Source organism: Podarcis melisellensis (genome assembly GCF_964234715.1).
Source record: "Podarcis melisellensis genome assembly, chromosome: 5".
In the NCBI taxonomy this organism is placed as follows: Eukaryota; Metazoa; Chordata; class Lepidosauria; order Squamata; family Lacertidae; genus Podarcis; species Podarcis melisellensis.
Genome location: NC_138537.1, coordinates 62,473,412 through 62,491,739, shown reverse-complemented (window position 1 = coordinate 62,491,739; position 18,328 = coordinate 62,473,412). Strand labels below are relative to the sequence as shown.

General features: G+C 39.7%; 1 protein-coding gene across 8 annotated transcripts in view; it reads left to right on the top strand.

Annotated features, from left to right (window-relative positions):
• The window catches only part of CPEB3 (cytoplasmic polyadenylation element binding protein 3), a 67,845-nt gene that overhangs the window by 5,301 nt on the left and 44,216 nt on the right, over nucleotides 1-18,328 (top strand). For 2 of the 8 annotated variants that reach the window (XM_081911631.1, XM_081911629.1), the window contains exons 1-2: nucleotides 2,163-2,297; nucleotides 2,531-3,417. In XM_081911631.1, coding sequence (XP_081767757.1) covers nucleotides 2,207-2,297; nucleotides 2,531-3,417 — 978 coding nt within the window. In that variant the 5' untranslated portion in view covers nucleotides 2,163-2,206. Of the gene's footprint in view, nucleotides 1-309; nucleotides 424-2,162; nucleotides 2,298-2,530; nucleotides 3,418-18,328 lie in introns of those variants that run through there. The other 6 variants (XM_081911632.1, XM_081911630.1, XM_081911636.1 and 3 more) reach the window with 4 other exon arrangements.

Genomic DNA, 18,328 nt, shown 5'->3' with positions numbered 1-18,328 from the left:
GATCTTAATTTAGATGCGGCTCAAATCTCTCTCTAAAAAAATTATAAATAACATCTTGACCCATATCTAAATTAAAATCAGAGTGACCCGTGCCTAATAAAATGCTTGGCTCCAAAGGTACCTGTTAAACCAGTTTTGCCTCCTGAAGAGTGATCGAGAGGCTTTCAGCCATGAGAGAGCTGCAAGCTCTTTCAGTTTTACGAACGTGCCTCGGTGCTTTGAGCACTCTTCTCCCAGCTTGCCTCTGTTCAAGGAAAGACTTCAATCCCCACAATTCCGCGGTTGCACATGCGTCTTCTGCTTACAGTTGTCAAAGTGCTCTTGCCAGAGCAATTTCTATTTGTCATATACCAAACCCGAAAGAAGGAAATAGACACACTGTCCCTTCCTTTTATTGATCTTTAAATACAGAATACTCAAAAGGTAACTGTTATCGGCGGCTAAGCGGGTTACTGCATGCAAACGAAGTATTATGGGAGTATTTGATTTTCATGTACAGTAGTTTAGACGGGCACAAATACACGGGGGGAAAGGGGGTGGAGGAAACAGGAGGCGCCGCATACCAGCCCAATGCTAGGTATTTAGCTGCCGATTTTTTCCGAGTAATACCCAATTTGCCTCTCTTCAGTTTGCCTGCGTTCACGTAATGGTTAGGTATTGACCTTGACAGAGGGGTAGATCTGTAGTGAAAGCTTACGTATAAGAAGCGATGGGGGAAATAATGCTAGCTAGTGTCTCAATATGAAGTTGATAAAAAATACCTTAAAATTGTTGTAGCACAGCTTATCTGCTATATTGGAAGCAATAGTTTTACTGTTACTGTTGGCTATTGTTTAAATGATTTCCTAAATTGGCCGTTAAAACACAGGAGGAGAGCAATAGATCTGATTGTCCCTCTTTGTATGAAATGTATTGTATTATTTTTTCTTCCTTTACTGTTGTGGTGACTTTGATCGGAGCGCAGCTAATGGAAAACTACACAAAGCCTTTTATATTATGGCTTGCTGCAGTGCTGCTTTAAAGGTTTCCCTGCACCCCCTACAGCAGCAGCAAAGCTGCGTGCTACAGATGCGCTAGTTTGCTCCTTTTCGGATTAGGAATTTAGCTTAATACTCTCTTTATGCACTCCCTGCAAGGCATTATTTTTAGATTGTGTGCACAGATCAGCAATAAAATTAAAAAAAACCTGCTTGAATATATTTCTTCTATGTCCATTAAAAATGTTGCTGTTTTCACTTGATTACCTGTTATGAAGAGGGATTTTAAATTCAGGAATGTTTTGAATTTAGTGGTTATGAGAGAGGAAGTTACTACCTTCATATTTCTTCACACCCTTCTCAAAGCAACCCCTATTTAAGTATTGGTTATTTTGCTGATGCAGTTAAATAGCGTGGAGAGATACATTCCATTTTGAAGGTTGCAACACTATTTGAGAAAAGTATATTGTTAAAACAAGCCTGTTTAATTTTTGAATTTGTTCAGCGTCTTTTCCAGACGGCCGTCTTTTGTTTGGCCTATTTAACTATTTGCCGTTCCTCTGATAGCGTTCTCATAGGTGCAGAGGTAGGGAATGCTCTTTAGTAACAATAGATAGAAGACAAAATGGTCATTATTACTATCTGGCGATTTATATTGGCAATATGAATTAATTAGTGTTTTATGCCTGTGCGTGGAAAAATCTGCAGCAGGAGGATGCCTACAAGGAAGTGTTATCGCGTCTGAATACTTTCCCCAGTTTATGCGGGATTGAAGGCTTCAGTATTTTTTGCTCAAAGCAATTTAGTTCTTGGATTATTAAATGCCATATTTAACATGGGAGACAAAAGGACTATTAAAACAAACAAAACTGTATCCCCTAGTTACGTGTAAGATGCCTCCCACCCCTTCAGTAGCTTAAGAAAAAATACCGTTTGGCTTAGTTCTTTTCGTTTATTCAGGGCTTTAAAATCGTGGATCCTGAACTGTTTTTAATTATTTGGTTGAACCAGTTTGTTGATTAAGCGAAATGGGTATGCGGCTCCTTTAAAAAGTCTATTCATAGGAAAGGGGGTGGGGGAGAGTAAAGGCTGCTGTCTTTTTAACCTTGCTGAAGGACGCAGCAGTATTTATTGACGTATGCAAATAACAAGGAAGGAGGAGGGTGCACGGAAAAACAGGAACCAGAATCAGTTTCTCATTGCAGGGCGAGAGCTCTGAGTTCCGGTGTATGAGAAAGAGACGTGGCGAAATTGCTGTATATCTCTGCCCTATAAGCATACCTTTCCTTTACACTGAAGGGAACCAAGACATCAAAAAGGGTGAAACATCTTCAAATGTATTTTTAGAAGCGACGTGGAGCGATTACACTGATTCAAACTGTTACTCCTAAAGGGGTGGGGGTAGGGATTACGTATTAGTCGTGCCTTGCAACTTGCGGCAGCGTTACGCTCGCAGTGGCATTCTTGCAAGCAGCAGAGGCGAAGGCTAAAGCAGCCATATGAATGTTAACAGTCTGTCTTCTGGATTTTTTTCCTCCTTCCTCTCGTTTCAGCTGCGCAAACCATGCAGGATGATTTACTGATGGACAAAAGCAAAGCCCAGCCCCAGCAGCAGCGGCAGCAAGATCCAAACGCAGCAGAAGCCCCTTCTACGCCCATCACGTCAGAGACACCCAAACAGGAGGACAGCAGCCCAGTGACTAGCATCGGCTCAGCAGCTCCTGCCCAAAATAGCAAGGAAAAGATGCAGATGGAGTCCCCCATCTTGCCAGGCTTAGGTTTCCACCAGCCTCAGCAGGAACCTACAGCCGGCACCTCCTTGTCTCCCTCCTTCGGAAGCACCTGGTCTACTGGGACCACAAATGCAGTGGATGATAGCTTTTTCCAAGGGATTACCCCTGTCAATGGGACAATGCTTTTCCAGAATTTCCCTCACCATGTAAATCCAGTTTTTGGTGGCACTTTCTCCCCCCAGATTGGCCTAGCTCAGACTCAGCACCACCAACAGCAGCAGCAGCAAGCCCAGCAGCAGCAAAGGAGATCGCCAGTCAGCCCCAATCAGGCATCTTTTGCCCAGAGAAATGCTGCTTATAGCCATCAGCCCATCATGACCAGCAAACCTTCCTCCTCCTCAGCTTCCACCTCTTCTCCTTCCAGCTGGAATAACCACCAAAATGCCGCCTGGAGTACACCTTCCAATCCTTGGGGCGGGCTGCAAGCTGGCAGGGACCCTCGAAGGGCAGTAGGTGTGGGTGTTGGTGTAGGAGTGGGAGTTGGAGTGCCATCCCCACTTAATCCCATTTCACCTCTTAAGAAGCCCTTCTCTAGCAATGTCATTGCCCCACCAAAGTTTCCACGGGCTGCTCCCCTAACCCCAAAATCCTGGATGGAAGACAACGCCTTCAGGACTGACAATGGTAACAATCTGTTGCCTTTTCAGGTAATTTCTATTATTTGAGTAAAGGGGAAGTGATATTTCAGTATTTGTCTCATAATATAATTCTATGTTACATCAAACACCGCTTTTGCCATTCTAGCTCATGCCTGACTTCATTAGCTATCTTCACTGAAATAATTCAAGCTATATAGTAGCTGAGGGCACTCACATATGTTAAAAATCTCAAGTGAAAATTAGAGTCAGGTTGTGATTAAATATTCTTTGTTTCCCTTTAATTTTGACTTTAAGGATAAGAAATATTTGCTTCTGGTGCTCCCTTTCTTCCCACCCTTCTTCCTAGGATGTATCATGTTCCAGTATTTTAATTGGTACAGTATTATTTATTTATTTATTTTTAAATCTGAAATATAGGAACATTAGTGGATCCATTAAAGTAGTTGGCTTCAAATTTGAAATTAAATGGCTGACTAAAACCGAGAACAGTTTAGGAATCTCTTTAATTACCTTCTGCATATTAAAGGGCCAAACCCTTTCTGCTTTAAAGGGCTTTACTTTATTAGTCCTGAGAAATGAGGTTCAGCAGGATTGGGTTTGCAAAATCAGGCAGATGAATGCAAATAAAATGCTGAAATTGCTGAAGTGTAATCATGATAATGTGTTTAGGGTGTGGGTTTGAAGGAGTTTTGGATGTGTGTTGACTTGAGTATCATTTGCTTTCAATAAGGAAATCTCTAATGGCAACATGCAAGATTAAGAAATACAGGGAACGTATTTGTGTGAATGAATTTCTTAAACTTCAGTTTTATGCCTTATCAGAGGAAAGATACAATTGGACATGACCTTCACAACCATATTGCAATGGAGCCTATTTACTAGCTACATAAGCCCTGAAATATTTAAAGCAGCAGTGTCCTTCATTGGTTTTGTTATCTAAGATGTCAGGGCAGATCAATTGCAACAACTGAAACGGGGGAAAATAGAAGCTCTGAAATTTTAATGTAGAATGGAACTTGTCTTGGTGTTAAATGCCGCCTCAACTGAATAATTGGCACATGCACTTTACCTTGTATCCTGTATCAGATTATGAAGATAGAAGCTTTTTTGTTTTATGTTGGTTGCCCCAAGTTGTTGCTTCTAAATGCATAAATTGGACTCTTAAAGGTCAGTGAAATCACTTTGTTTTCTGGTTTCAAAGGAACACTCTTTTAAAGTTACATTTTCCAATTCAGGCAATAAACAGTTACTATTGGGATTGATTTTAAAATCCAGTATATTCAGTGGTGCAGAATGAAATCTTTTAAGAATGCCTGCTTACCTAGAGCTTTGAGGAAGCAGCGCTTTGCTGCATGGCAGTGGCAAGATTCTGGGCCATCTTTCCTGCATGGCCATTGGGGGATGCCAGAGCCTCCGTATCTGGCTGCATGGTTTGGCACGAAGAGTCCTTTCCAATGGGCCAATCAGAGAGTGCTAGGTTGTGTCAGCAGCCTATCTTTAACCTGCTGATATCCTATAAATTGTGACTGTACCTGGGGCCCCAGTTCTTCTGGGGGTTTCCCACCTTCTCACTCTGTGTATGTGTGGACATGCTCAAATGTGATCAGGCAAGCCAGTGTGAAGACCTTGAACACTTAGTTACTATTCTCAGAGCCATGAATTAATTTTCCTTGCAGACAAATTGGCCGGTCTACCTCATAGCAAGTGTCACAACTTTTTGCAGATGGCACTGGCTTGAATCTTTAGCCTATTGTGTTCCCCCTAAAAGGGTATGGGATGGGGTGTTTCTTTCCAGGAGCCTACACACGGGGCCAATAGGCCATAGCACCTTTCTGAGTGGCGGCCCTGGTGGGTCGTCCAACTTGATATATGTCAAGGGGTGACTCTCATCCTAGGGATGACCCATCCCATTGATCAACCAGTAGGCAGGTTGATTAATTCTGGATTCATACCAAATGCCTTTGTCTATGTCTATTTATATCTGTAGTCAATAAAAAGTTGGGGTCTATTTCAACCCAATACCATCCTGTATATTTTTTTACCGTTTGTTTGGCCCCATACCGTGCTGCACACCTCCTGCTCTTGAGCATGCAATGCTGCTTGCCTCCTTCCATTCAAATAAGAGGATTGGTTTCAGATTTCATTGTGCGGCTTAATTCTGTTAAAGGGAGAGTTGCTTAGTTCCTACTGGTTCTTCTGTGTGAAAGGAGCTGCAGGCTTCTTGCCAGTTGATATCTTAAAAGTCAAAGAGGTGGACAGACAGACTTCTCTTGAGACATTTATGTCTGCTAATTGTAGTCTATTATTGCATTCCATGAAGTAAGTGTAAAGTATAATTAGATGCTTCTGTGGTGCCTAATGACAAATATGGTAACCTATATATTGCTATATAGGTTACTACATTGACTTTCTGAAACATAGGTGTTAGACTGACGTGCATGACAAGTCACTTTTCCATTAAAACAATGAAGACAAGCTAACATATAGCATTTTCCTTCTAAATAATGAGTGACATCCAGTTATGGCTGTCATGGAATGGACTTCCACTGGTGCAACGGTATTTCCCCTTCCTTTCTTCTTATTTGTTACTCCCCCTGCCCCCCATTCTCCAGGAGTCCTCCAGAGCAGATTTGGGGAGAAAGTAGATAAGAAGGAAGTCCGTTCATTGGATGTTGCCCAGTGTTTGCAGTACTCACATTCTAAACATTGATATATCTTGTGTTTATGTCAAGAGTAAAAGAAAATAAAAGTAATTTATAAAGCACATTTGATTTTGACTCAAAATAGATACATTGTACAGGCAATATTAATTTAACGCATTGGTTCTAAAATATGATCGAAACCTTCCTTTTCTTTAAATATCCTATAAAAGTAAAAGCCAACATAAGAATGTATTTATTTATTTTTGTAAAAAGAAATATGATTTTTCAACCAAGAAATGGCTTACGTTGATGAGGGATGGATTTATGACATGAGAATATTCTCTGAAGGGGGAGCCTAGCACTCATTCCATGGTTCATTTAGTAGGTATGTTAATAGTACAGACAACTTGTTTCATAGTTTGTTCTTCTGGAAGTTGGAGGCGGTGTGGCTTAATTTCCAACAGAATTCTTAGCATTGTCATCAAATGACAGTTCCAGATTTATTGGGGAGTATGCATTGATAGTTCCACTGCGTTCAGACTGGGCTATTGTAAGTCAGACTTGTTTGGGGTTGCTTTTGAAAATGGTTCAGAAATTTCAACTTTACGAAACACAGCTGCCCAGTTGCTTGACAGGATCAGGCATTTGGAACACATAACACCTGTACTGTACTATATAATACTGCCTGCCAATTCATTTCAAGGCCTGTGCTGGGTTTTATTTTGAAATACTGCTGCTTTGTTTTTGCAATTCTAATTAAATAGCTTTCATCATTATGGTTGTTTTGAGCCATATTTGTATTAAGTTCTTGTAAGCCATGTTGTGAAGGCTTTTTTAAAAGAGCAGCATATAAACTAACTCAGAATAAAGCCAATTTAAGTTTATAGTATGACTATGCCATCCATACACCTGGGAGCTTTACTAAATACTAAGAACACCAAATGGCACGATTATTATTTTAAATATATGTTGCAAAGTATTTTCCCATAAAAAACAATTGGGCAAATTTGTCACACCTTTTGCTATTTGGTGTTATTTGAAAATGTTTTCATTTTGTAGCTTTAACTTGGCATGTTTACTTTAAATGATATTGCGACTAGATAAGGTGGCAGTTCTAAAATTACATATACATTGCAAAAACTCTTTAGCTGCCTAAATTTAAATATTACATTTAACTTACCCTGTATGAACTATGAAAACATAAAAATGCTTGTTAATACCTAGGTGAGGGTGATGATCTTAAAGGAAGACTTTGTTTTTCATCACCATCAATACATGCTTTGCAAATGGTCTCAAGAAGAATTTAAAGAATGTGGGGTGACATACTGAAAAATTGTGGTTATTCAGTCATATTCAGAATTTATCTTTTTATGAGAATCCCACAATCTGCATGTGGCAGATTTCAGTCTTCAAGGCACACAGATGAAAGGCAAATAAGGGGTCCTTGCTGGAAAAAGGTTTTGAATCCTGCCTTTTTTGTATAATGTCCTATTTAGAATTGGTGCTTCAGAATATACAAAATATTATTTGATAGTGTCAGCTGCAAGCACTGAGAAGGAACCTCATTTCTCTACCTTTCCCAAATAATTTGTTTGTAGTAGCTGACTGCTTCTCTAAATGAAAGTCAAGCTGCTGTTCCCAATTATTACCTTATTTAGATGTTGCAGTATTGACATAATTAAGTATCCCATTTGGCTCAAATATTATGTATTAGAGGGCAACATTTCTTGTAATGCTTCTGCTCTTGAGTTATAGCTAGGATATCCAGAGCCTTAGATTTTTTAGATTAATCTTATAGTTGGAGATCATTTAAAAAATGTGTGGCTACTTTAGTGTCATTTTCATTACTTCTGCATATATCTTTGAAAAATATGCAGTAAGTTTCTAAACTTTTGAATGCCCCTCATGCCTCTTGGATTAGGTCCATAGGGGAATAGTTCTGAAATCCTGAGTAAACACAACAGAGTATGGCACAACAGATGTGAGCTGGAACTAAATTTCAGTAATGTTGACTACAGACTCTTAATGCTAAGAGTGTATATTTAAGAATTTAAAAATATTTTGTATTATGATTTATGTACTTTGAGGAATTAATGCTGTGCAGCTCTATCCTAGACGATGTTAGTATTATGCCATATGTTGCTCTAAAAATACCTTGCTTATCAAACAAAAAAGAGAGCAAGCAAACACAATATCTTGGCTACCATTTGCTACTGAGCAGCTTGGTTCAGCAGGAACTCTACATATGTCCTGGCACTAAAACTATTTTGTTTTCACACTGTGTGTGTAATATATTCTAACCTTTTAAAAAAAAAACACCTGGCTAGTGTTTGAAAGTAATAAGAGAGCTATCAGTTGTTTTAAGGTGAATAAATTCAGTATAGTGTGGAACAGTGGACTTAGATCCAGATTCAAATTGCTGCTCAGCTGCAAAGCTTACTAGCTGAGCTTCGGCAGTCATTGTCTCTTAACCTAACCTAACCTAACCTACCCCACAGGTAATAAAGTGAGAACATCACGTGTATTGCCCTGAGCTCCTAGATGAGAGGAATCAAAATGTACAGCCAGGCCTATCATTTTGGCTTTTAAACAGTCCTTGAAAACCTATTTATTCCAATTTGCTTTTATTTTGGGGAAAAACAATCTGAGATCTTGGGCTGCCTTTCTGATTTATTGCTGTTGGTTTAAAATTCTGTTTTTACTAATGGTTTAATTAGTTGTATCAGCTATAGGGCTGGACTCTGAGTTGGTTTTAACTGCTGAAATCATTGTATTTTATGAGAGCTGTATATTTTAATGTAAACTGCCTTGGGGGGCTTTTTTCCTGAAAGGTGACTTAGGAATATTTAACAAAAATTATTAATAAAAAATAAATGTGATAATTATATTATTGTTACTTGTTACAGATACAAAGAAATATTCTGGGTTCCTTCAAGCTACAGTTGATTATTACTTATTAGGAAAAGGAAGTTAAATGTTTAGGATGATGGCTTTAACACCCCTTATACAAGAGTTCTGTTGCATCTTGATAATATAGTAGCAGATGCTGTTGAAGTAGTCATCATATGGAAAAATGATGGATGGGTGGGTTAGAGTGCTGCTTGAATAATTTTTCATGTTGCTTAAACTCAAACATAAAATTAATTCCATGCTAATTTCCACAGTTCATTTGTTGTTGAGACTAGAATATTAATTGATGCAGCAGCTTTTAAAATGACTAAAACTGATGATTTAATAAGTACATTTAAATATAAAAATAAAGAATTGGATGCAGCTTTTAGAGAACACTACTTGTTTTGAGAGAGGTTTTAAATATAGGCAGTGACCATTTTGCACGTGTTTTATTGGCACACAACCTCTGATGCACACCCTGTTTTTGACCCTAGAACAGGGCGGGCTTATTTGCACTCCGCCAATTCATGTGATAACCCAGCATGCAATCCCTGCACAAATGAGGAGTTGCCTGTAATATTAATATGACCCTTGGTACAGATGTGTATCTTAAAATGCTATGGCATAATAATAAGTCCTGTTCTAATGTGAAAGGCTAGTAATGTGGCTTGTGCATTAGTTCTAAAGCCAGAAATAAACTGGTTATCATACCATACAATACTGTATTGTATCCAATCCCAGTTTGAACAATATGTGCCAGCTGACTTCCAGTTAAGATGGTGATCTGAGGAGCAGTGATTCCACAAACTCCAGACCGAATTTTTAGCCAAAGATATCCTGCAATGGAATTGTTTTTTCTCTTTTCCCGTAGCTTATACCATATTTTTCGTCCCATAGGACGCACTTAGTTTTTGGGGGGGGAAATAAAGGAATTCCCCCCCTTTATTTCCCCCCCCCCAAACCAGGTCTGGGAAACCGAACCAGGTCGAGGAACAGCGGGATGGCGGCGCTGCGCCTCCTTTCTGTCCCCCGAGCTTGTGGGGCTGGCCGATGTCTGCTCGGCGGGCAGGGCGCTCTGCTTCAGGGTGCCTTTCGCGCCGGGCGGCAGGCTGCTATCCACAGCGTGGGGAGCCTTGCGGGGAACTCCTGCAGGGCTCCAACACGCTGCGGATGTCTGCCCGGCGGGCGGAGCGCTCTGCTTCAGGGTGCTCCTCGCGCCGGGCGGCAGGCTGCTATCCGCAGCCTAGACAGCCCTGCGGGAACTCCTGCAGGGCTGCCTAGGCTGCGGATGTGTTCCTGAAGCCTGGAGAGCGAGAGGGGTCGGTGCGCACTGACCCCTCTCGCTCTCCAAGCTTCAGCGAAAGCCTGCATTCGCCCCATAGGATGCACCCAGATTTCCCCTTCATTTTTGGAGGGGAAAAACTGCGTCCTATAGGGCGAAAAATACGGTAATTTTTATTTTGTCCTTTTGCTGTACATAATCAACTTCGCTTGGAGTAATTTATTGTATGTGGGGTTGTTTCCTTTGTGCTTGTGGCTATGCTGTGAAAGGAGCCTAAGAAACTGGTGTACTCACAGCACATGCTGAGGAACACACCTGAAGTTGAGCCTTTAGTTGCTTCAAGTTCCACTGAAGAGATTATGGATTTTTAAAAAATATCTGAATGAATGTGACATCTATCAAATCTTCAATTCTGATGCTGCACACTTCAGCACATCAGATTCAATAACATATGGTCACCACTGGGTATTGCCTTTCAGATGTGCAAGGCCGGGAAGATGAGACTGTATTCCCCCTTTATATCCTTAGCGTGGGGAATTCAGCTTTACATGCTAAATAGTTGGACTTGGTGGGTATTTCTCATAGTAATAAATTTAGAATTAAGGGTGTGAGGGAAAGATTGGTGCAAGGGGAACCCTATGTTTTTGTGGCAACCCTGCTAACAGTTACTGGATTTCTTGAATGGTTCTATCTTATGGTAGATAGAATGTGCAAAGCACAGCCCAGTCCCCCCCTCCCCCAGGAAGAGAATATGTCAATATTTTAAGATATCTAATCAAATAGGATTTGTTGTGGAGTGCATGTGAGAAGTTGGTGCCAAATGTGGATGATATAGTTTGTTTCTGGATTATGTGAAGGAGGTTTTCGAGGCCTGGCAGACTTTTCCCAGTGTGAAGTACATGGCCCAGGAGTGTGACATTACCTTCTTTATTATATTTCTTGCTATTTTCTGTATGTGCATCAATGGGCAAGTCAAAATTTCTATGAACCACAGTGCTGAAGGACTTTCTGCTTATGCTTGGTCTTCCACTGGAAAATCCTGTACTGTACAGGAATAACATTCTGTGCAGGCCTGGCCTTTAGTTGCTGTCCAGCTGCCTTATTCTACCCAGGTTGATTACATCAGCTGTCTTCTGCTGAGAAACACTGTAGACCTGGTTCCTGCAAACTTAACTATAGCTTAGGTTTAAACAGTTCCTGAAGTTGTCTGTGACTATGGACTTCCTCATTTTGAACACAGGCATTGCATGGACGATAATTCTGTTTATTAGATTTAAGTTTGTTTTGGATCACCATGTTGTCTCCCTCTTTTTCTTTCGTGTGAAATAACACATTTTGGCAATCCCCATTGATCTTCTTTTTCCCCCTTCCTTCTCCTTCATATACACAGCAACACATTTGCTTTATTTTAGTTATACTGTTTTGTTTTACCCTGTGTTACTGTTATAACATAGGAGAGAGGAGTTGTTGGGCTTTTACTTAGCACACCGTGTAGCTCTTTGACAATCCTGCTATCCCTGTTAATAAACAGGCTCTTGGAAAATAATCATTTATTGGTTGTGAAGGGCCATACCTCAATGGTATAGCATTTGCCTTGCATGTGGAAGGTCCCAAGTTTAGTCTCCATCATTAAGGAGGTCTGCTATGCATGATGCTAGAATTGGTCCTTTAGTATTGCATCACCTACCTTTTGGAACTCCCTCCTATTATATATCAGACAAGTGCATTGTCCAGTGTCCTTCTAAGCCTTTTAAGTGGACACTTGTATCCCTGTTAGTATCTGTTGGATTTGAACTGATTTGGATATGTGTTGTAGCTTTACATTGTTTTTATATTTATATAATTATTCCAAAGTTGTTTTATACTGGTGCTCAGCAGTGACTTGTGAGGATGTCACATGCCCTCCCTTTTTTGTTTCTTTTCATGGGAAACTGTACTTATGTTTCCTAGGTTCTTCCATGAGAAGTATGTTCTTGGGTATGTTTGCATAAAAATTGGGGACAGAATAGTTCTTTGGAAAAAATGGGCTGAAGAGGGACTGTCGAGCTTAGACTGGCTGGTGAGCCAAGATCACAAATCCCCAGGCATGATTGCCCCAGTGTAACACTCAAGACCTACAACTTATTCCTTCAGGGCATTGCTAGGCAAAACCAAATTAGATGCAACTGAGCTGAGGGTACAGAGGGACAGAGACCTGGAATATCCCATGCTTGAAAGGCAATGGAAAGTTGTATAAGGTTGTGCTCCATGGGCCAACCAAAACTTGTTTTATAGGCATGTTGGATTTACCACTGCCTTTTCCATAAGCATATACGTTACCTGTAAATGTGTGTTGGCACTGCGGAATATAATAGCCAACACTGAAAAACACAGTCTTGTCCTGTCCTGTGATGGTGCTATTTGGTCACAGGTTATCATTCTTTTTAATCTGCTCTTGGGAAAACCTCTAAAATTTTCAGGTGCTGGTCTCATACTCAATTATATCCCAGTACTGTAGAATCTGACCAGGGGCAATGCAATTGGGTTCTTTGTCCCCTTTTGGTGGCCAAAAGTATTCTAAGGAATTCACCACAGCCACAATAATTCAGTGATCACAAGACTTGTCAATTCTTGCCTAGCTTGAAAAAGTGACCTTTGGCAGTAGTAACAGATACACAAGCACACATACATTTGGTCTTCATATATAGTACTGTTTGAATCAGGTAGGGTTCATCAGCCTTTCTGGACCAGTGGACACATTTTTAATTTTGAGAGGGTGCTGTGGATGTCAGTCACAAAATAGCTGCCATGGAAGTGTAGCATAACAATAAATTAGACAGTACAGTCCTAGCAAAGCTTTTCCCATAACTATATTTCCATACTCAAGCCATGACTATACTGTCTAATTCATATATGAAGACCAAATGTCTGAGTGCCTGTGCACCTGCTCCTACCTGCCCAAGGCCACTTTGGTTAAAGGCACTAGAACCTGGTTTTTCTCCAATACCAACCCCTAAACCAAAGCCTAGACTGCCCCATTAATCACAGAGACGTACTTCTGTGTAGACAATTCACTGCACACTGAATTGTTACTAAGTGCCTGGTCTTTAGCTCCTGTGCAGCATGAGACATCCTAATATTCTTTGCAAAGTTTTCATATTTGCCTTGGGGGGGGGGAGTTATTTAACATCCATCTACACTTAATTGTGTAGTATTATTTGCAGAAAATAACTTCTAGGGACCTCCTGATCTGAGATGCATCAACGGCAGGAAAGTTTCATCCTGGTTGCTAGTGAAAAAGGAAGGAGGTCAAACTACAGAGATTCCAAGGACTAGAAAGTAAGACAGAAGCAGGAAAAATGCACTAAAGAGGGGGATAAAACAGCAGCTCTTTAGGACCCCGGGGATTCCTGTTGCCTGATGTCCAAACAATTATCAATCCCAGCTGTGACTTATTTGATTGGCTAAAAATAATGACAGATGGGAGCAGGCAGCCTGGGTCATTTCACAGAAGTCACTTAGACTTCCCCACCACATTCCCCACCACTTGCCTCTTCTCTCCCCCGTTTTATAATTGTATGACAGTATATTTATGATTTTGCTTGGTTTGATTGTTGCTACTGTTTCATCTTGTGTTCATTTGTATTTTTACAAAATGAATACTAAAAAAAAAACTCCTATGCATTTAAAGAAGTGTGCAAGCTGTCATTGCTGGGAGAACAGCAGCAGAAATACTCAAGGGTGCTATTATTAGTTAGGTTTGTGGTCTTCTGTTCTGTTTGGACAGAATTTCTGGGGTATATTTGGTGGGTAAAAAGTGCTTTACACTTCTCATCTTCTATTAGCTGATGAGATAGGTCAAGCTTCAGAAATGGGGACATGCCCAAGGCAACTGAGATTTGCAGTTGAGCGAAGACTTGAGCATGGGTCCTCCATAGGTCACTTGGCACTTGTCCACTTCACTGTAGGGTTAATTAAACTGGAAAATGAGTTTTTATATTGTTTGTGCCATTTGTGCCTATTGCACCAAAATTCAGTGTCACATTCTAGTGTGGGTAGGGCAGGGTTCTCTTCTAATTTTGTTACAATAAAATATTTATTGTTCACATTTTCCTTTGCTCAAAGACTGTAGGTTGCTATGTAATTCATTTACTTCTATTTAGCTGAAAATTGTCATAAAATTAAAACTATTATATACAGTTTTATAGTTCAGGTGATTTTAAATTGCTCCTTTGCAAACTCTTTTTTTCTGGTTCCATATTAAAATAAGGAATATCTGAAGCAGCTTTCAAACGTTTTTCAGAATTCAAAATGCGTTTTAAAATTACGTGTGATGTGTGGAATTTCATCTAGACTCTTGCAAGTGCAAAAACAGCCAAAGGTAATATCTGAATACCAAAATCTGCATTGGATCTCTTCCATGCCCAGAGGCACAGTCACCTTCTTCTGTTTACCACTGAAATAAAATAAAGATCTATTGCAGCACAAAAGCTTCAGAAGCCATGCAGAAGATGAGCAATTGCTTATTCCTCGATCTATAAAAAACCTCATCTTTATGAAAGGCATATGTGATAAGGAAATATATATATATAGAGAGAGAGAGAGAGAGAGAGTGTGAGTGAGTGAGTTTTTCTCTTGTCACCTAAAAGTGTTTCAGTCACTGATTGGTTACTGACTTACAAGTAACAGAATGCAGTAGAATCTGGTTTGAGACCCTTCCTTTAAACACACTTCCTCATATTCCTAGAGGTGTATACCTTTCCTATAGGAGTCTCTAACTTGATCAAGTAGGATAAGCTACATCTGGGCATGTTGTTGACTTAAATGGGGAAATGGACATTGAAGATGAGGTTAAATCCATGTTTATGGAGCGTAGTGTTCCTTTATGTACTGCATCCTCCAGATACTGCAAAGTAGATGGACTAGGTCACATTACTTTGTAAAGAGTAGTTTGTATCATGAATGAAAACATTATAGGTCGGGGTAACCAATGCAGTGACCTCCAAATGTTGGTTGTTTACAGTTCCAATCATCCTTGATCATTGACCATGCTGGCTGGTGCTGATGGAAGAGGGGAATCCAACACCATCTAGAAGGCACCATGTTGACTGTACCTAGGCTAGTTATTTAAACTGATCATACAGTGATAAAACTGAAGCTTTCAAAATGTGCTCTTTGATCCTAGTGCAATTTCTTGGGTGTGTGTGGGAAAGCATCATGGTTAACTGACATGGCAGATGTTCTGGTTGTACTTACTTAAACGCTTAAATCATACTGTTTCAGGATACAGACTTGTGTGTACTTGTAAAACGTTAGCAGATATATTGAGAGTAGATATATGTTTGAATTCAACACTTTTTAAAATTGCAGGTTATAACAATAATAGGAATAACCAGAAAAATATGTATTATTTTTCACTGCTTATGTTGATAAACTCTTATGTCCCTGTAGCTTTTGGGATTTCTCTTCTGGAGTATTTCCTGTAGTTTATTGGCTTGTAGGAGTTTTGGATGTTGCTACTAAAATAAGAATAGAATAAATTAACATGTTGAATCAGAAGGGTTAGAGGTCTTAAGATGTTCTGCTGCTTTGCCATCATAATAAAATATAAGTAAAATGTACAGCAAAGGTTTGCCCTGGTGTATGCTTTTGAATGGGGAAACTTCTCATAAGTAAAAACTTCTGATTACTTCAGGATGATCCAAAATTTACTTCACTGGGACTGCATTTGAAGACTGATCCAGCTGAATCAAACTTCAAATTCTTAACCCTGTTAGTTTTAGGACTGTAATATACTCATTATATTGTTAGTTGTCCTGTGGCATTGGAGGTGATTTCAGCTATGTTCTACATCTAGTTGTCACAAAAGACTTCATGCAACTGAGCTGCTGCAGAAGAAAGTGGCTTCTTTGCTCACAACATCATTACATGATGATACTTCCTTTTGTAGCTCTGGCTTGAACTGTGATTTTTCTTTAAATTGCTTAAACACAATGAGAAGATGGTTGCTCACATAATGAGTATTTTCCCACCATGAAAGAAAGGAAAAGCAGGCACAAAGCCCTAAACTTTCCAGGAGTTCTTACCTCCTCAGGCTATCCTTAGAGCTCTTCACCTGCTACAATATGGGATAATATTGGAATACTAAGTGGGTGGGCTTCAAAGAGGTTCCTGAGTGTGCATGAAATAACAATAATGTTCACATTATTAGGCCCCAGGTCAAAGTTATTAAGATGTGATGGGAGCAGATCCACAACTGTATAGGGAAAGGTTAGTGTGTTTGATTGTAAGAGCAAAATGAGTGTGTGGATGTTAAATAGAACACCCCAACTTACATTTCCATATTCCACCACCCCCCATGCGTAACTTTTCGGTTGGCTGTACTCTGAAACCAAAAGTGAGACCAGCTGAGAAAAAGTGCTTGGGGAGGACAACAGAGAGTTCAATGGCTGGCAGTGGTAGGTATTTGCAGTTTTCACCTGTATGCCACCTTTGCTCTTTAAATTGCTCCCAACTCCTGCTTTCTGCATATATTGTTAAAACTTTGCCCATGAAGCCTACTTAACATTGAGTCTTCTGAGAATTGAGAATCAACAGAAAAATTATGAAATAAATGAGTTTGCTCAGGGCAACTGAGCAAAATCATTTGCTTGCTCAGAACATTTCCAGAAGCAGAACATTTCCAGAAGTGAGATACTGTAGTATATGTTTCTATAGATTTTCCTCACTACCACCAATGAGTTGGAAAATAAATGTTTGTTGGGAGACAGCCATGAATATTCATAATTTGAGGACAACATATTGTTGAGCTTGCATAATTAATGTTTGTAAAATATCGATATGAGGTCACCTAGACAGGTTGTGAATGATCACTTGAAGCCTCATCAGGGTCAGTCTACAATATTTTAAGCTCATACCAGTGGCTTTGTGGTGGCCAAAACCTATTTGGCTTGTAATTCATGTTCTTGTTAATCACCACCACCACCCTGCTTATTTTTATTCATTTTAAGACATTGTGGCATCATATTTTGGCAAAGGGCCACTCACGTGACTCATTAATGTGCTGCTGCATCCCAGAAACTTGCTACATTGGCTTGGATTGTGACATAGTTGTATGATTTGTGACGTGTGCCTAAACTGTTGTAGTAGCATTTCTTTGCTAACAAAATGGGTCACAGCTTCGCCAGCATTAAAGATCCCTTATTTTTAAGCCAAGCTATTTTATAGTCCAGGAATCTACAGATTCAAATAACATTTCTCCTTCCTTGTCTTTTGAGCTTTTTAAACTGATGGCCAACTTTGGTATGACTTGTTCTTAAATATTTGAATATAGAAGTAAATTTTACCAGTTTTAGTCAATAGAAGTAGTCATTGGCTTTTTAAAATAGATTCATAAAGCAGAATGTGTGAGCAGATTTTTATCTGAAGCTTGGTGCTAAACAAAATTTAACTGTAACCTAAATGCCACAAGTTCTCAGTCGATCGTAAAAATATCTGCAGATAATTTGCTGGAGTGCAGTCATAAAAGTAAGAATAATGACTTCCACTTTCTCCTTTGACAAAAAAGGAAAGTACTCTGTAATATCTTTTTAATCTCCTGCAGAAATAAGTGGTGTTCATTTTTGAACTGCTGGGTTAGGTGAGCTAGGTTAACTAGGTTTCTGTGTGGTGGTATACCTCTTAATCATGGAATGGAAAAGCATAGGTTTTTCAAAATTGTTCAGCAAGCATATTATGAAACTGTATTTGAAATATTGTAAACACTAAGTAGAATGAAGTGCTTGAAAGATCAGTTACAAAAACCTGCAAGCCACGGCTCCTACAGAAAGTAAGAGGACCAAGGAATGTGTGTATAATCAAAGTCACTTTGCTCCTAGGCTCTAACCAGTCCTCCTGATTCCTAGGCCTCTGACAACACTGTCCTCTTCCTGTTTCTGAGCTCTGTGGAAGGGGAAGCCCGCTGCTGAGATAAGCATTATTAAAGTTTGCTAATGGTGGAAATTTCACCCCCTCTCTGCTATCTAAGTTGCCAGGTGAATTAAACATTGAAATTGACTGCTAGGCTAGGTCATACACAGCACAGATACACTAATAGAGCTTGAAGAATAACTGCTAATGGCTTGGGGATCAAAGAAACAGACTGACAAAAGAAAACATTTATTTA